At 33.7% G+C, this 14,339-nt stretch overlaps 1 protein-coding gene across 2 annotated transcripts; it reads left to right on the forward strand.

Moving 5' to 3' along the window:
• Positions 1–1,979: 1,979 nt before the first annotated feature.
• On the forward strand, positions 1,980–14,300 carry LOC115881912 (facilitated trehalose transporter Tret1-like). Of its 2 annotated transcripts, XM_030899635.1 has the most exons (6): positions 1,980–2,315; positions 3,323–3,426; positions 5,517–5,692; positions 9,285–9,545; positions 9,657–9,838; positions 13,543–14,300. In XM_030899635.1, the coding sequence occupies exons 1-6, from the start codon at positions 2,252–2,254 to the stop codon at positions 14,187–14,189; spliced, it is 1,434 nt and encodes a 477-aa protein (XP_030755495.1). In that variant the 5' UTR covers positions 1,980–2,251; the 3' UTR covers positions 14,190–14,300. The 2 variants fall into 2 exon arrangements, with proteins under 2 accessions (XP_030755495.1, XP_030755496.1); XM_030899636.1 differs by lacking the exons at positions 1,980–2,315; positions 5,517–5,692.
• The last annotated feature ends 39 nt before the right edge of the window (positions 14,301–14,339 follow it).

Below are 14,339 nucleotides of genomic sequence, written 5' to 3' on the forward strand. Positions count from 1 at the left end.
CTAAAATGGGGATTCTAAAAAAGTATTGAAATGAGGAAATGATGAGGATTTAAATGAGGATTAATATTTTTTTATAAATAGTAGGTGTTCTATTGGCTTTGTAAGTGCTGCCGTATTTTCACATCTTCTAGAACTGATAAAACAATATCTAAAGTAAAGTATCTCCAATCAATGTCCAAATATTTCGCCAAAATCATTCAAAAATTACCTCTGAATGAAAATGACAAACAACACTGTCATCTTCTGGTTGGACATATTATTATCTGAACTCTTAATAAACTGTAATACAACAATGGATTATATTTCCTGTGATTCAGTATTTATTCCTATAGCTGCCTGTGTTACTGTAGACTTTAATTATTTTATTTAATTTTTTCATATTGTGATTTTGTTAACAAATGTGTTTGTCCCTGTTAGTCTAAGTACCTGTTTATTGCATATGCTCGTACGCTAGTAAACTAAACTACATATATATATTAATTACTATTTACTACGGTGTAAATTTATAGAGAAAAATAATATATTAAATAAGTTACATTTATTGTTTTTTTTAATTTTAACTGGAATGGTATGTACACAAACTGTCGAATTATTAAAGATTAATAAAATTTGAGTTTCTTATCATTTATGTACAGACACATACAAAGCGAGGCTGGAAAGATAAATTAGACCTCCTGCAAATAGTTTCTCAACAGTTGATAACAGTTTCGACAGAATTTGTCGTAATTTAGTTTTGATGAACAACAATAATTTGTATAATGAAAAACATAAGAAATAAATGTATTTATTCCATAGCAACGAATGACTTTTGACTTATAATAAGTGTATTTTAATTATTTTAACATGTTGATATTATAGTATGGTATATTGTAGTTTATTCTTGAAACTACCTGTATACCGTGTGTGTTTGAAAAGTGACTCACCCCTATAACGTTTTTACTTTTTTAGTTAAAAAAACGAGATTTGGTATGTTAGTATATGACATAAATTAGGATTGATGGACGTATGCAATTGTTTTCTGTCACTTCATGTCTCACCGGAAATGACTGCAACTTTTGATTTTTAACTTGCACCTTCGGTATTTTTTTACTTTATTCGATAGAAAATAACACTCTGAATAGAATGGTTTATACATATGGTTTATTTGAAATTATAACATTCGGTTTATAACGAAAATTTCACTCAAATAAGGAGTGTGTGGTATCAAAGGGCATCTTTTAACCGGCCAGGACAAGACACTAAAACATTAGACGATCAAATCTATTTTTCCAAGGCTCTTTGACTCTACATTAGTGTTTTTAACATAGCCATGGCACTCTAGATTGAAATTTAAAATACGATTTTTTATTAAGCAAAAATGTCAAATATTGACATATGATATGTCATTCTATTCAGAATGTCACTTTCTATCGAATAAAGTAAAAAAATACCGAGGGTGCCATTTAAAAATCGAAAGTTGTAGTCATTTCTGGTGAAACGGAAAGTGACCAAAACAGTTGAATACGTCAGTCAATCCTATCTTATGTCATATACCAACATACCAAATCTCGTTTTATTATCTCAAAAAATAAAAAAGTTATAGGGGTGAGCCACTTTTGAGACGCACCCGGTATACAGGAATTTTAAAAATAAAATAATATTAAAAAAATGAAGAAATTACGGTATTAAACAATATAGTGTTTAATTTATCTCATTGTTTTGATTTTTCGTATTAATAAATCTATAATAATTTATTAATTAAAAGTTACGTGAGTGATTAGATAGATAGGTGTTCGACTATCTATAAATATCTAAATTTTGACATTTTTTATTTAATTGTTCTTGTTAGACTTTATTCAGACTAGTTACTTCTATTTTTAAGTGTTTGTTTTGTGACGATATTCACAGAAGAATATATGAAATGTTGATATTTGATATTGATTAAAGAATTTTCAATTAAAAAAAATGCTGCTATAAAAGTAGTTCTAATGCTATAGCCTTGGCCAGAACAATGTTTACTCTCATAAACGACTTAGTTTTATTACGACAGAGATTTTCGCTGATTCTCAAAAATACAATTTGTTATTGTAATCAACATCTTTTCGTCAGAAGAGTGTCGTATAAATACGAAATCCGTGTATGATCCCTTTATTAAATTATGTGTGGCCGAGCAAATAAAATATCTCAGGTCTTCACATATCGTTTTATAATTTTGATTTGAAAATCATATTATAGAGAGTGTAGTTGTGCAGTTTCTATTAGGTGATTTAAAATGACTGTTAAGAGCGTTAGTATTTTTAAGGATACAGGATCTCAAATTTTTGCTGCTGTCACAGGTAAGTTGAGAATATTTCATTAATAGTATATTAGTGATGTAAAATTTTTTCTTGTTTATTCAGTGTTGTTAATATTAAATTTGTCAGCGTAATTATGTATATATTTTTTTTTTGATAAATCTCTAATATGACCTTTAATTTGTTAGGGAAATTATATAGTAGGTTAGGTTAAAAATTTATAAAACCAAACCAAACAAAAGCACAAAAAATATACAAATAATAAAAAAATACAATTAAAAAAAAAATACGTCATTAAAATTACAAATAAAACATTTACAACCAGTGTGTAAGATGATCAAAATTTTAAAATTCAAAATTGTTCATGATTAAACAGCAACAAAAACAAAGTATCATTGAAGTTGTTCTCAAAACGATCCAAATTGATCCAGATGTTTCATTCACAAATCAATTTAAAGTATTTAAATTAACAAAAACTATGTCTATTAATTGTTTTGTTGACGATTTACAAACGTATCTGTTAAAAACGCAAAAGTGCTCGCATGTTTTATTTAACTTAAATATCTTATTGTTTATTGTATTTTCTGTTAAGAGTGGGTGGAAATGTTTCTTTAAGTTTTAAATTGTAAGTTTTTTTGCTCGCTAGGTAAGTTTTTTTGCTGGCTAGGTAAGTTTTTTTGTTGGCTAGGTAAATTTGTATACCTACAAAATTCTATCAAGAATTACTGTTCTCTGGACCCAGTATCCGCAATGACATTCTTCATTTAAGTTCACATATAAAATAACAGCGATCTTTATTTCATAGCCAGCGCTGACGCCGTTTTTTTTTCGATAAAATGGTATTTATATAACACAGATATTTTGAATTTTTTACACAATACCTACCACAATAATTTCATTACATTTTAGTCAAGAATTATGAATTATGTTATATTAGATAAACTAACTCAACATTACTTAACACTTACACAATTACAAATACTTTTACAAATATAATTCCATAGAGGTACCTATATTTTAACATAATTGTAATTTTCTTTTTTCTTTAGGTACCTTAGTAGCTGCTTCCGATGGTATGTCTTTCGGATGGACATCACCTATGGTACCGTATCTTCTCAGTGATGAGTCACATATACCCACCACCGAAACGCAAGTAGGTAGTTTATCAATATAATCTATAAACTTATTCACTAAAGAAGATGGTTCCGTTATACTAAATATTCTAAGGAATAGGGATTACATTACGTGAATTTCAGTGGTCATTAAAAAAATAAATGTAGGTACACTAGTCTAGAAGCCAGAACTCGAAAACTTTATTTCGAACACTTATTACGATTGCAATAGATTTATTACAATATTTATTGCATAATGCTATTAAAATAATCATAGTTTTTATAACTGTTTTCAAGAAATTCTATAAAAATATATAAAAAATAGTTGTAGAATGTAGAATGAGTAGAAGGGGTGTTAATCACCCCCCTAATCACCCCATAATACAATCTATTGTTTCTCCCTTACTCCAGTTTTAACTCATCATACACGAGGATTTTCCTGTTATAGGGACATTACGCATACTCCTTTAAAAAAATGTTCATCCTCCGAGGAGTGGACATCTATCTCCTACGAGGGTATACACCCTTCCACGGTTGGGGTTTAGCCCTCCGTGTCCTTCACAGTCGAGGAGCTTGTCTCCGGCTCAGGTACCCTTGAGGTAAAGGCTGGATCTGTCTCCATTTTCTCCACCTCTTTAACTTGGTCTTTGATTTGATGTCAATTCCGGATCTGACGTCAATTGTGAGGACCTGACCATGGCCCTTCTCCCTCGAGTTGATGACTCGTCAACTCCATGTTCTTACTTTGGAGTTCTGGAAAATTCTGTTTTACCACAAGGATTAGTCGGTCCACTACAGACCCCCGCATGTAGAAGTGAGGGAGACCAGAATACAATGGGTTGCCCCAAGTTTGAAACCAGTATAGGTGCTTAAAACTTCTATCTAGCAACGCATCTCTTTGACCTGGTCCCGCCATCATAGGATTTAGTTTTTTGGTGAGGTTGTCTCTTCTTGGTCCGGGAGGTTAAGCTAAGACCCCCTCCCGACACCTTCTGACTTCTGATTGTGATACATGACCACAGACAGTAGAGGGTAGAGACCTGCACGGGCCGGTTTTTTGTAGCTCGACCCGGCCCGGCCCGATAAGAGAAGTAGGTTTCGTAAGCCCGGCCCGGTTTTTGGAAAGTTAAAACTTAAACTAGTCCGGCCCGGCCCGAACCATTAAAATAAAATGATCAAAATAAAATTACAAAAATCCCTTCAATTACAATTATTCCAAGTAGTTCTTTGTCGATTCCAGACAATCTATCAATTTCAGAAAAACATAGCCTAAAAACACCTATTATAATACAGGGTGTCTTAAAAACATGTACAGAAGCAAAGTTGTGTTTATTTAAAGTGCGGAACCGGCCCGGCCCGAGGCCCGACCCCTATTGACAGTGCGAAACCGGCCCGGCCCGTGGCTCGTGTTCGTACCGGGCCTGGCCTGAGGCCCGTTCGGGCTACCCGGTCCGTGCAGATCCCTAGTAGAGGGTACCTGGTATGACAGACAGGGTAGTCCCATCCGTCATCGTTATACGTCTTGGTTACTACAGCCAGGGACAAGACAATGTTAGACCCTGTTGCTCCTTAGACCCAGCCAAAGCGCCAGAGGGTATTCCCCCTAGCATCTTCCACATCAACGATAAGTATCAAGTGTCGATGTCCTTCAATACTTACATAATGCTGATTGTAAACCTCTGATTCTAAAAATTACAGAAGATTAAATAAGATCTATGACTGTTGCCCAAACAGTAAGAAGGAATTAGAGGAAATATTTGAAAATGCTGCTTTAATTTGATAAAGGTTGCTTTTATATTTTTTCTGATTTTGTTCTGATAAGAACAAAAAGGGTAAATATCGGTAAACCGGTAGTTCTATGTTTACCGTTAAATTGAAAAGGTTAAATTTGCAATCTCTGTTTCACTACTAATAAACCGGACGAAAAAATGTTTATCTGTATTTGATCCAGTTATTGACCTACTATTCCTGGTTTGCAAACAATAAAAATCTTAAATGCTGCCTCTGCATGTCTAATATATTATTTAAATATTTTTTCCGCACTTCTTTTTCAAATAAAATTATTTTGAAGCAACGTCTCAAATGTATGCTGAAGATCCTTAAAATCTGATTATGTCTAATAATTTTTCAGGCGGAATGGCTGGAAACAATTTCATTGATAGGAGCTTTTTGCGGACTACCTTTTACGATATATTTTGTAGATAAGATAGGAAGAAAGAAATCATTATTATTAGCAGCTGTAGTAGTATTATTAAATTGGATAGCAATAGGATTAGCAAATCGAATAGAATATATTTTTGTAGCTAGGTAAGTAAATGCGTTTTAACAGAGTGTGGTGCCTCTCATACGACGCAGATGTTCCAAGAACTACAGTTTGAATTGAGATGAAATTTTTGGAGCATATGTAGGTTTATTTAAAGCATTTTTTAAAACATTGGGTTTACAAACATTTCTACCGAATGTCGTCAAAAAAAGTTACGCATTAAAGTTGTTTTTTAATGGAAGTCTATTAACCGATTTTCGGATGATAGGAGAAAAAAAGTTGAGTTTTATTAAAGCAGCATGTGACTAAAATGTACGGTTTTTGACAAAATATTATGTATTTATCATTTTCTAAAAATGAATAACAAATTTTAAATTTCAATAAGAGCTACCTAAATCGTAATTTACCCTGTAGAGCCTGATATGTAATTAAAATAATCGTTGTACTTTAATCCACATTAAAACTTGACCCGAAAATTTATACAGTGTCAGACAAACTTAATATTGAACAGTGATCATCTTTAAAAGCAAGTTCCTCTTTTATGTTAAATGGAACACCTAGTGTATTATACCGGTATTCAATAGAGCATGCCTGTCTCTACAAAATACTATTAAAGTTGCCTATCCCTCTGACAAAGACTTCTCTAGATAGTTTCGTTTTTATGATTTAGTGTGTAACTTTTTTTACATACCCTTCTAGAACGCTATACCTATATTTTTAAAAAATGCTGAAAGTTAACGTACAATAATGTCACAAAATGTAATTTAAACACAAACTGTCTCTCTCTGGTAGCCCCGTTCCGTCTATATACGACGCCCACCCTGTACATGCATAGTGTAATTTATCTTGGATTTCAAGTTGTATTTTTAGAGAAATGTTAATTTATGCGTTAATTAAAATTTAAATATAATATCTATAACTGATAGGTTAATAATTGACGCAAGAATTCTGTAATGATTGAACCATTACAGTGCGAATTATTAATTCTCTTTAGATATTTCATATCGATATACAGTGTTTAAAAAGTTATAACTGTCAGTTTTTATGATTTCGTACTGTGAGAACGAAAAATCGATCTTTTTAGCGTCTTAACAGGTGATCAGTATTATTGTAAAACTTTATTTTAATATATTAGTTTAAACGCAAACGAAATGTGGTATATATTTTACTTCACGCTGAACTTCAGAAAATCTACCCAACCTTCTTTGCGTAACTAGTGAGTAGGAGATACTACAAAATCCAGCATAGCCCGGCACGTAAATATGGTCCAATAATCAGTGCCAGTTTACATGCATCGTCTATAGTTGATTTTATCGTTGAATGCAGAAGTAAGAAGATGCGCAACCTTATGGGCGATTTCGTGGCACAAAACCTGTCCGAGACTTAGTTTAGCTCTGCGCCGCTGCGCGCTGATAGTCGTTTACAGCGCAGCGGATAAAGAATACTGTGCCGTAGTTCTACTTTCAGTCGACAGAGTGGTTGGTTGCCGGAGACAGTGTTGCCAAAACTACGGATTTTTGGTACAGTACGTTAATAATACGGATCTATCATTAAACAATTTAAAATAATTATTGAGTATACAAACTTACTAGATCACAATACGGTTTTAGAAGGGGGACAGGAAGCTGTACGTATGTTACGTTGACTACTTAGTAGTTAGTAAGTTCTCACTGAAGTAGGCTTGGATGAGAGAGATATTATCGTTATAAGGAACACATACTGGAATCACAAAGGTTGTGTCAGAACAGAAAAAGGAAATACAAGATACGTAGACATACAAAGAAGTGTCAGATAGCATATTGTTACCATTATTGTTTAACGTTTATGCCGAATATATAATCCGAAAATCTCTTCAAAATTGTCCAGAAGGGGCTAATAAATGGAAAAATTATAAACAAGATACGCAGACGACATCGTGGTATTAGCAGAATCCGAAGATCAGCTGCAAACCCTAATGGACAAACTGACAGAAGAAAGTATCAGGATGAGTCTAGAGATTAACACCGTCAAGACAAAAACTATGATTTTCAACAGACATCCGCAAGACAATGAGAACACCGACATAATGATAAACAGCGTCCATTTCGAAACCGCGCAGATATATATTAACTTGGGCAGGGAATTAAACAGCCAGCTAGACCACTCTAAGGAAATCAGAAGAAGGATGGAAATAGCTAGGGCCGGTTTCCTCAATATGCGGAAGTTCTTATGTCATCCGAGAATAGCTATACCAGCGAAGCTAAGAACATTAAAATGTTACATATGGCCCCTACTCCAATATTGAGGCGAAACATGGACGCCTTAATGCGTTTGAAATGTGGATGTATCGTTGGATGCTGAGGATAAGTTGGACCTCCAGAACAACAAACTATGAAGTTTTAAATCGAATGAAAACTCGTGCGCACCTAACAGGCACAATTAAAATCAAAAAGACTTCCTACCTTGGACATATAATGCGGCACTCAGAATATGAGGAAATACAGCTCATAATAGAAGGAAAAATCGATGGAAAACGTAGCATAGGGAGGAAAAAGAAGTCATGGTTACGTTAGACAAGAGATTGGACTCACACCGAGAGAAACACCCTTATTCACCAAGTGCTAGACAGAGAGTCATATACCATATTAATCGCCAATCTCAGAGAAGGCACCTAGGAGGAGGATACAAAGAACTACTATATTGAGTAAACAAAGAAGGGCGTCAGAGTTGGCTTGGATATGAAGATCGCTGTTATTTCATATGTAAAATATTATGGTGGTAAATGGCAATAGTCGTCATGTCCAAGCCAACTAATCGACTTTTTTCAATCATACGAAATATTCAGTACCCATAGAAGAATTTTTAGTTTTGTTGTTTATTTTATGCTTAACACGAATAAATTTTCAATACATAAAGGCGGATTTTTCATCCAAAGATATTTTTGTCAAAAAAAAAACGTATTATAGATATTACACATTTTAATATGGCAACACTGTCGCTTACAGTTCCACACCGTCTTCGATATGCGTTCACTGGCCGAAATAGAGAAAATGAGTGTTTTATGCGTTGGTCGCAGAACGAATAGAGGCTCCACTGTACAGCACATGAGACGTAAGGGTAAATCAAATCAGCCTTGTCACGAATTTGCCCAAAAGGTTGCATATCTTCTCAATTCTTTCAATCAACAATTTTATGCAATATTATTGGTTGAAGAACGGACAACGCATTACGAATTCATGCAAACCCACACTTACCCACACTTAAAGATGATCTAATATTAAATATAATTTTAAGTAATTTTTATAATGTCATAATTCGAAGAAAACAATTCGTCAAAATAATAATATCATGAAAATTTATTTTTGTGTGTCAATATTAATAAAAATAATGAAAATATAAAATAACAAAGGTCTTTTTTTGACGTCATAGGACAAATCCAGTAACGGAAGAAATGTATTATATTAACAAACAAATTAACTGAACAAATGTATTTATACCTCGTTTATTACTTATATTTTCTTTACATATTACCAATACTGGGTATTAAGATTAAGATAAGGTATTATTCAAATGTTGAAACAGAGAAAAACATCAGAGATGATTAGAAAGAATTTCCAAAAATTTAGTTTTATTAAAATTAAATAATCATTTTTTTAGATTTTTTGCTGGTATGGCTGGAGATATGTCGTTTGTAGCAGCCCCAATGTACATAGCTGAAATAGCAGATTCAAAAATAAGAGGATTTTTATCGTCGATAATTTACATCATGATGTTATTAGGATTGGTTTTTGTGTATAGCTTAGGACCATATACTCCATTTTATTCCATACCTATTGTTGGATGTGTTTTAGCTAGTGTCCAGCTACTGATATACACTTTTCAACCTGCTAGTCCATATTACCTAATATATAAAAATAGGTAGGTAAATAGATATTTTTATTAGAAATTTTTCAATACTCGAGAACATATTTTATTTTGAATTAATATTCTTCAGAGAAAATATGGAATAATGTTTATGTTTGATTTTAGGCCTGAAGAAGCCAAAGAATCTTTAAGGAGACTTCGTTCTGCACATGCTGATTTAGATAAAGAGCTGAAAGAAATCTCAGCTGGAATTGAGAGACAAAAGACAGAAAAGGGACGCCCTCAAGATCTGATTCTGGTACCTAGTAACCGCAAAGCAATTATTATCATGACTGTACTTAACGCTGGTGAGATATAAAAATAAATTACAATATATTTTTTGTGGCCATTACCCCACCATACCTCTTATAACAAGTGACAATTAACTATATTTTCTACATCTGCATCCGCCAACGCCTATGACTATTTCTATTTGCTCTTCATTTTTTAACTGGAAGGCTTGAAATATACTAGCTTTCTGTTTTCTTGAAATAGTAAAACTAATCTGACTATAATAGGATATAAAGTTAGTACTTGAGATTACCTGTATTTATTTTAATATTATCCTTTGAACCATAGCTTTGAACAAATTTTCAAAAAATTATCATAAAACGTGTAAAATATGATGTCGGGTATACTCAGTAATTTATATCTTTGGCATCTAATCTTTGACAAGTAGTAAATAAAAGCAGAACTGCAAGAACAAATATATAGTTAGTTAATTATAAAGGAATTTCATAAATGATCGGTTTACTACACGTATATATAATATACAGGGTGACCCTTAAACATGTGCGAATATTTTTAAGGGTAGTATATTTTGACCCCAGAAACACGATTTGAATTTTTTTTCGCGAAAAAAATGAAAATTTGGAATTTTCTGAAAAAAACATATGGATTTTTTTTAGTTTTTAGTTAAAAAACATTATTTGTTGATAATATGGCAACATAGGTAGTAGATTAAATCAACAAGAAAGAAAAGCCAGAAGAGATCCGGTGGTTATCAAAATTTTAGCAAAAAATCATTTTTTTTTTTGAAATTTTCAAAGTAAAATAATTCGTTTTCTATAGAATTATTTAAAAAACGGTGAGGAGAAAATATGTTTGTTTTATCGATATCTACTAGGCCTGAAAATATTTGCACTTATTTAAGACTCACCCTGTATAGTCTAGTGAAAGGTTATTCCATTATTTCCCTAAATTTTTAACCTAGATCTACCACATGCTACACAACCACATTTTTATTTTACACTGTTAAATTAAGTTCAGCAAAAAAACATTTTTAATTTACACTGTTAATTTAAGTTCAATTTCCAATTCAGACTGTTAATTTAAGTTCAACGATTTCTTTCTAGATTTACTACCTCTAAACCACTACCAAATAAATAATAAATAACAAAAATAAGCTCAGTAAAGACTGACAAATCCCCAAAAATTCGAATCAAATTTAAACGTGTCAAATAAATTGTTAAACAGAACTGTCGAGGATCCACACATTAGGGCTCCATTTACGTATATCATACGTGAACATAATATGGACAGCATTATGTTCCTTCCTTAATCTTTCTATTCAAAGATATTGTTACGGATTCCGTGGGTCCACTAATTTAAACTCACGATAAAATACTTAACGAATTTATTTTTCTCACTCTGTACGCACAACTTATACTATTTACAACACAATTTATGCAACGACTATTACTCGGTTCTGGCACCTTCGCCAATTAATTCACAATTTAAAACGCGGTATTATAAAACTTCAAACTTGTCCAACCGCCAATCGCGGGCCTTTATATACCCCTACTGATTGTTTCTCGAACCTTCTATAGAATTCTGTAATAATATTTCTTTCTCTTTCTGGTGAATTCGCCATGTTTCTTGACACGTAGGCAACCAGCAATACAGTTTAGCGCCACATACACCTTGACAATATTATCAGATCTTACAACCTAACATTATTAGTTATTTACACAAATTACTTGCACCGTTTTATTATAATAATAATATGAATTTCAGTATCATTTAGTGAGTCAACAGTTGTTATACAGGGTGCGTCTGAAAAGTGCCTCTCCCCTATAACTTTTTTATTTTTTCAGATAAAAAAAACGAGATTTGGTATGTTATTTGTATATGACATAAATTAGGATTGAATGACGTGTTCAATCATTTTTGGTCACTTCCTATTTCACGAGAAATGACTACAACTTTCAATTTTTGACATCCTTCTCTACTTCATTTCATAGAAAATTACATTCTGAATAGCATGGCATTGCATATGTCACCTTTTGACATTTTAAATTAAAAACAAATAGCATTTAAATTTCAATTTAGAGTGCCATGGGCATAAATGTGCCCAATGTGTGGACAATTTGACTCGAAATACTAAGCGTGTGGTGCCAAATTATTCGTAAAAAATGCTTTTTCCAAATATGCTAATGAGCCACCCTCGTTCCATTTGAAAAAAATGAGATATGATTAGAATACGATTTGAGCATCTTTTAACTATCCAGCACACGACACGAAAAACATTAAATGTCCAAATCTATTTTTCCAACGCTCCTTGATTAAAAATTTGAACACAGTCAGTTAAAATACGATTTTTTCCTAAGCGAGAATATCAAAAGTTGACATATGATATGTCCTTCTATTCATAGTGTCAATTTATATAGAAGAAGACTACCTATGTCTGCCATGTAATTATTATAGGCGACTGCCGTAAGACTACCAATGACTGCCAGTGACTGCCAAGCAAATATACATATAATTCCAATAGTGAGACCGCTCGTTGTAGTCATTTCCTGTGAAACAGGAAGTGACCCAAAATTTTTTGAATACGTCAATCAATCCTGAATCAATCGTCAATCAATCCTAATACCTTTGCTAATACTAATATACCAAATTTCCGCCATTCTACAATGTGCAAGAGAAAACAATAGAAGAGCTTATTCAGGTAAGCTCATCAATATATGCTCAGACAGTCAGGCGGTACTTGGGGCGCTTGTGAACCCAAAGGTATCGTCGAGACTCGTCTGGGAATGCCTGGGTGAACTGGGAGCTCTGGCACGAAGGAACAGAATTAAATTATTCTGGGTGCCGGGCCACAGCGGCATCCAAGGCAACGAAAAAGCCGATGAGCTAGCTAGGCAGGGATCATCGGCATCCTATCTTGGTCCAGAGCCAGTACTGGGAATACCCAAATGTATGGCCCGTAGTGCACTAAAACTCTGGATCAAGGAAAAGCACAATGTCCACTGGAGAAACAGACAGGAGCACAGGCACAGCAAGGCTTTTATCCAAGGACCTAGCTCTAAAACCGCAAAAGAACTGCTAATGCTTAGCAGGAATAAAGTGCGGATTACAACAGGCCTCTTGACAGGACACATGGCTGTCAAGTGTTATCTGAACAACCTCAACCTGTATCAAGGGAGTCTTTGCGGCAGACTCTGCGATAAAGATCCTGAAACAGCGGAGCACATAATATGTCATTGCGAGGCTCTGGATCGCAAGCGACACTCTTTATTTGGGAAAGCTAGGCTAGAACCGGAGGAACTATGCTCCCATCCTATCAAGGACCTGCATAAGCTAGTGCAGGGCACAGGGATAGGAGAATGGGTGCAGATATAGAAGGGGGACAAAAACAATAGGCCTCACAGGTCGCAGTGTTTCCGGCAGAGGACGGCTCCTTGTTATGGAAAAAAAAACTTTTGAGACTTTTGAGCCACTTTTGAGACGCACCTGGTATACAAACCTGATTAACAAATCGGTTAAAACAATTAAGCATTAGTAGTTCTTCTGCAATATAATTAACTAATATTTTTATCATTACTAATATATAAATATATAACATTCATATTTTATTTACGAAATTATATAAAAATTTGGGAATATAAATTACTTTTTATAATTAGGTGACAATCATAACCTACAGAATTATGTTCATAACTCATCTCCTCAACTCATTAGGGTATGATACTCATCTATAAAATATCAGACATATTTTTTTATGTTTTAGGTCAACATATGGCAAGTATTAGCGTGATGTATATGAACCTGCATCCCATCCTTAACGCTGCTGGATCTATCTACCTCGACAACAACATAACTGCCATCATATTTGCCGTAATCATGCTTTTGGCATCGACGTGTGCTTGTTTCACCATCGACAAGTTTGGCCGAAAAATAATTCTGATCGTCTCCAGTTTTCTCAGTGCACTCTGCCTTATAGCTCTGGCGGTTTATTTCCACCTTCAATACCTTCACTATGATGTATCTGCAGTGTCTTGGATTCCTATCGCATCGGTGTTGGTTTATGCTGCTGCTTTCAAATATGGACTAGGTTTGGTACCCATAGTTATAACCGCCGAAATATTTCCCGCTAAAATGAAAGCTATCGGCATGACCGTAGCCGATGTGATGTTTGTTATAGGAGGAATAATATCTATTCAGTTTTATCAGATATTACATAAGTACGGAATGCACGTACCTTTCTATCTGTTTACGGTTTGTGCGGTTGGAGTTTTAGTGTTTTCGGCTTTCTGTATTCCTGAGACTAAGGGAAAGAGTTTGGAGGAAATTCAGCTGATGCTTAAAGGAGATAAAATGGAGAAGGTGGAACAACGAACTGGCATTGAGAAAAAAATTGAATTGACTGGCGTGTAATCAAAACATATATTTGATACCAACTAAACTTTTAATTACGTAATCTAGGGCGCGATTTTTAAATTCATTGTTGGTAACCATTGACATATTCGGCGCCGGGCTGACTAACTGGAATTTAAATTTCCCGCTGGGGATTCAGATGGTAGCTCT

The sequence above is a fragment of the Sitophilus oryzae genome, unplaced genomic scaffold (genome assembly GCF_002938485.1).
Source record: "Sitophilus oryzae breed Bouriz unplaced genomic scaffold, Soryzae_2.0 scaffold_1744_pilon_pilon, whole genome shotgun sequence".
Taxonomy (NCBI): domain Eukaryota; kingdom Metazoa; phylum Arthropoda; class Insecta; order Coleoptera; family Curculionidae; genus Sitophilus; species Sitophilus oryzae.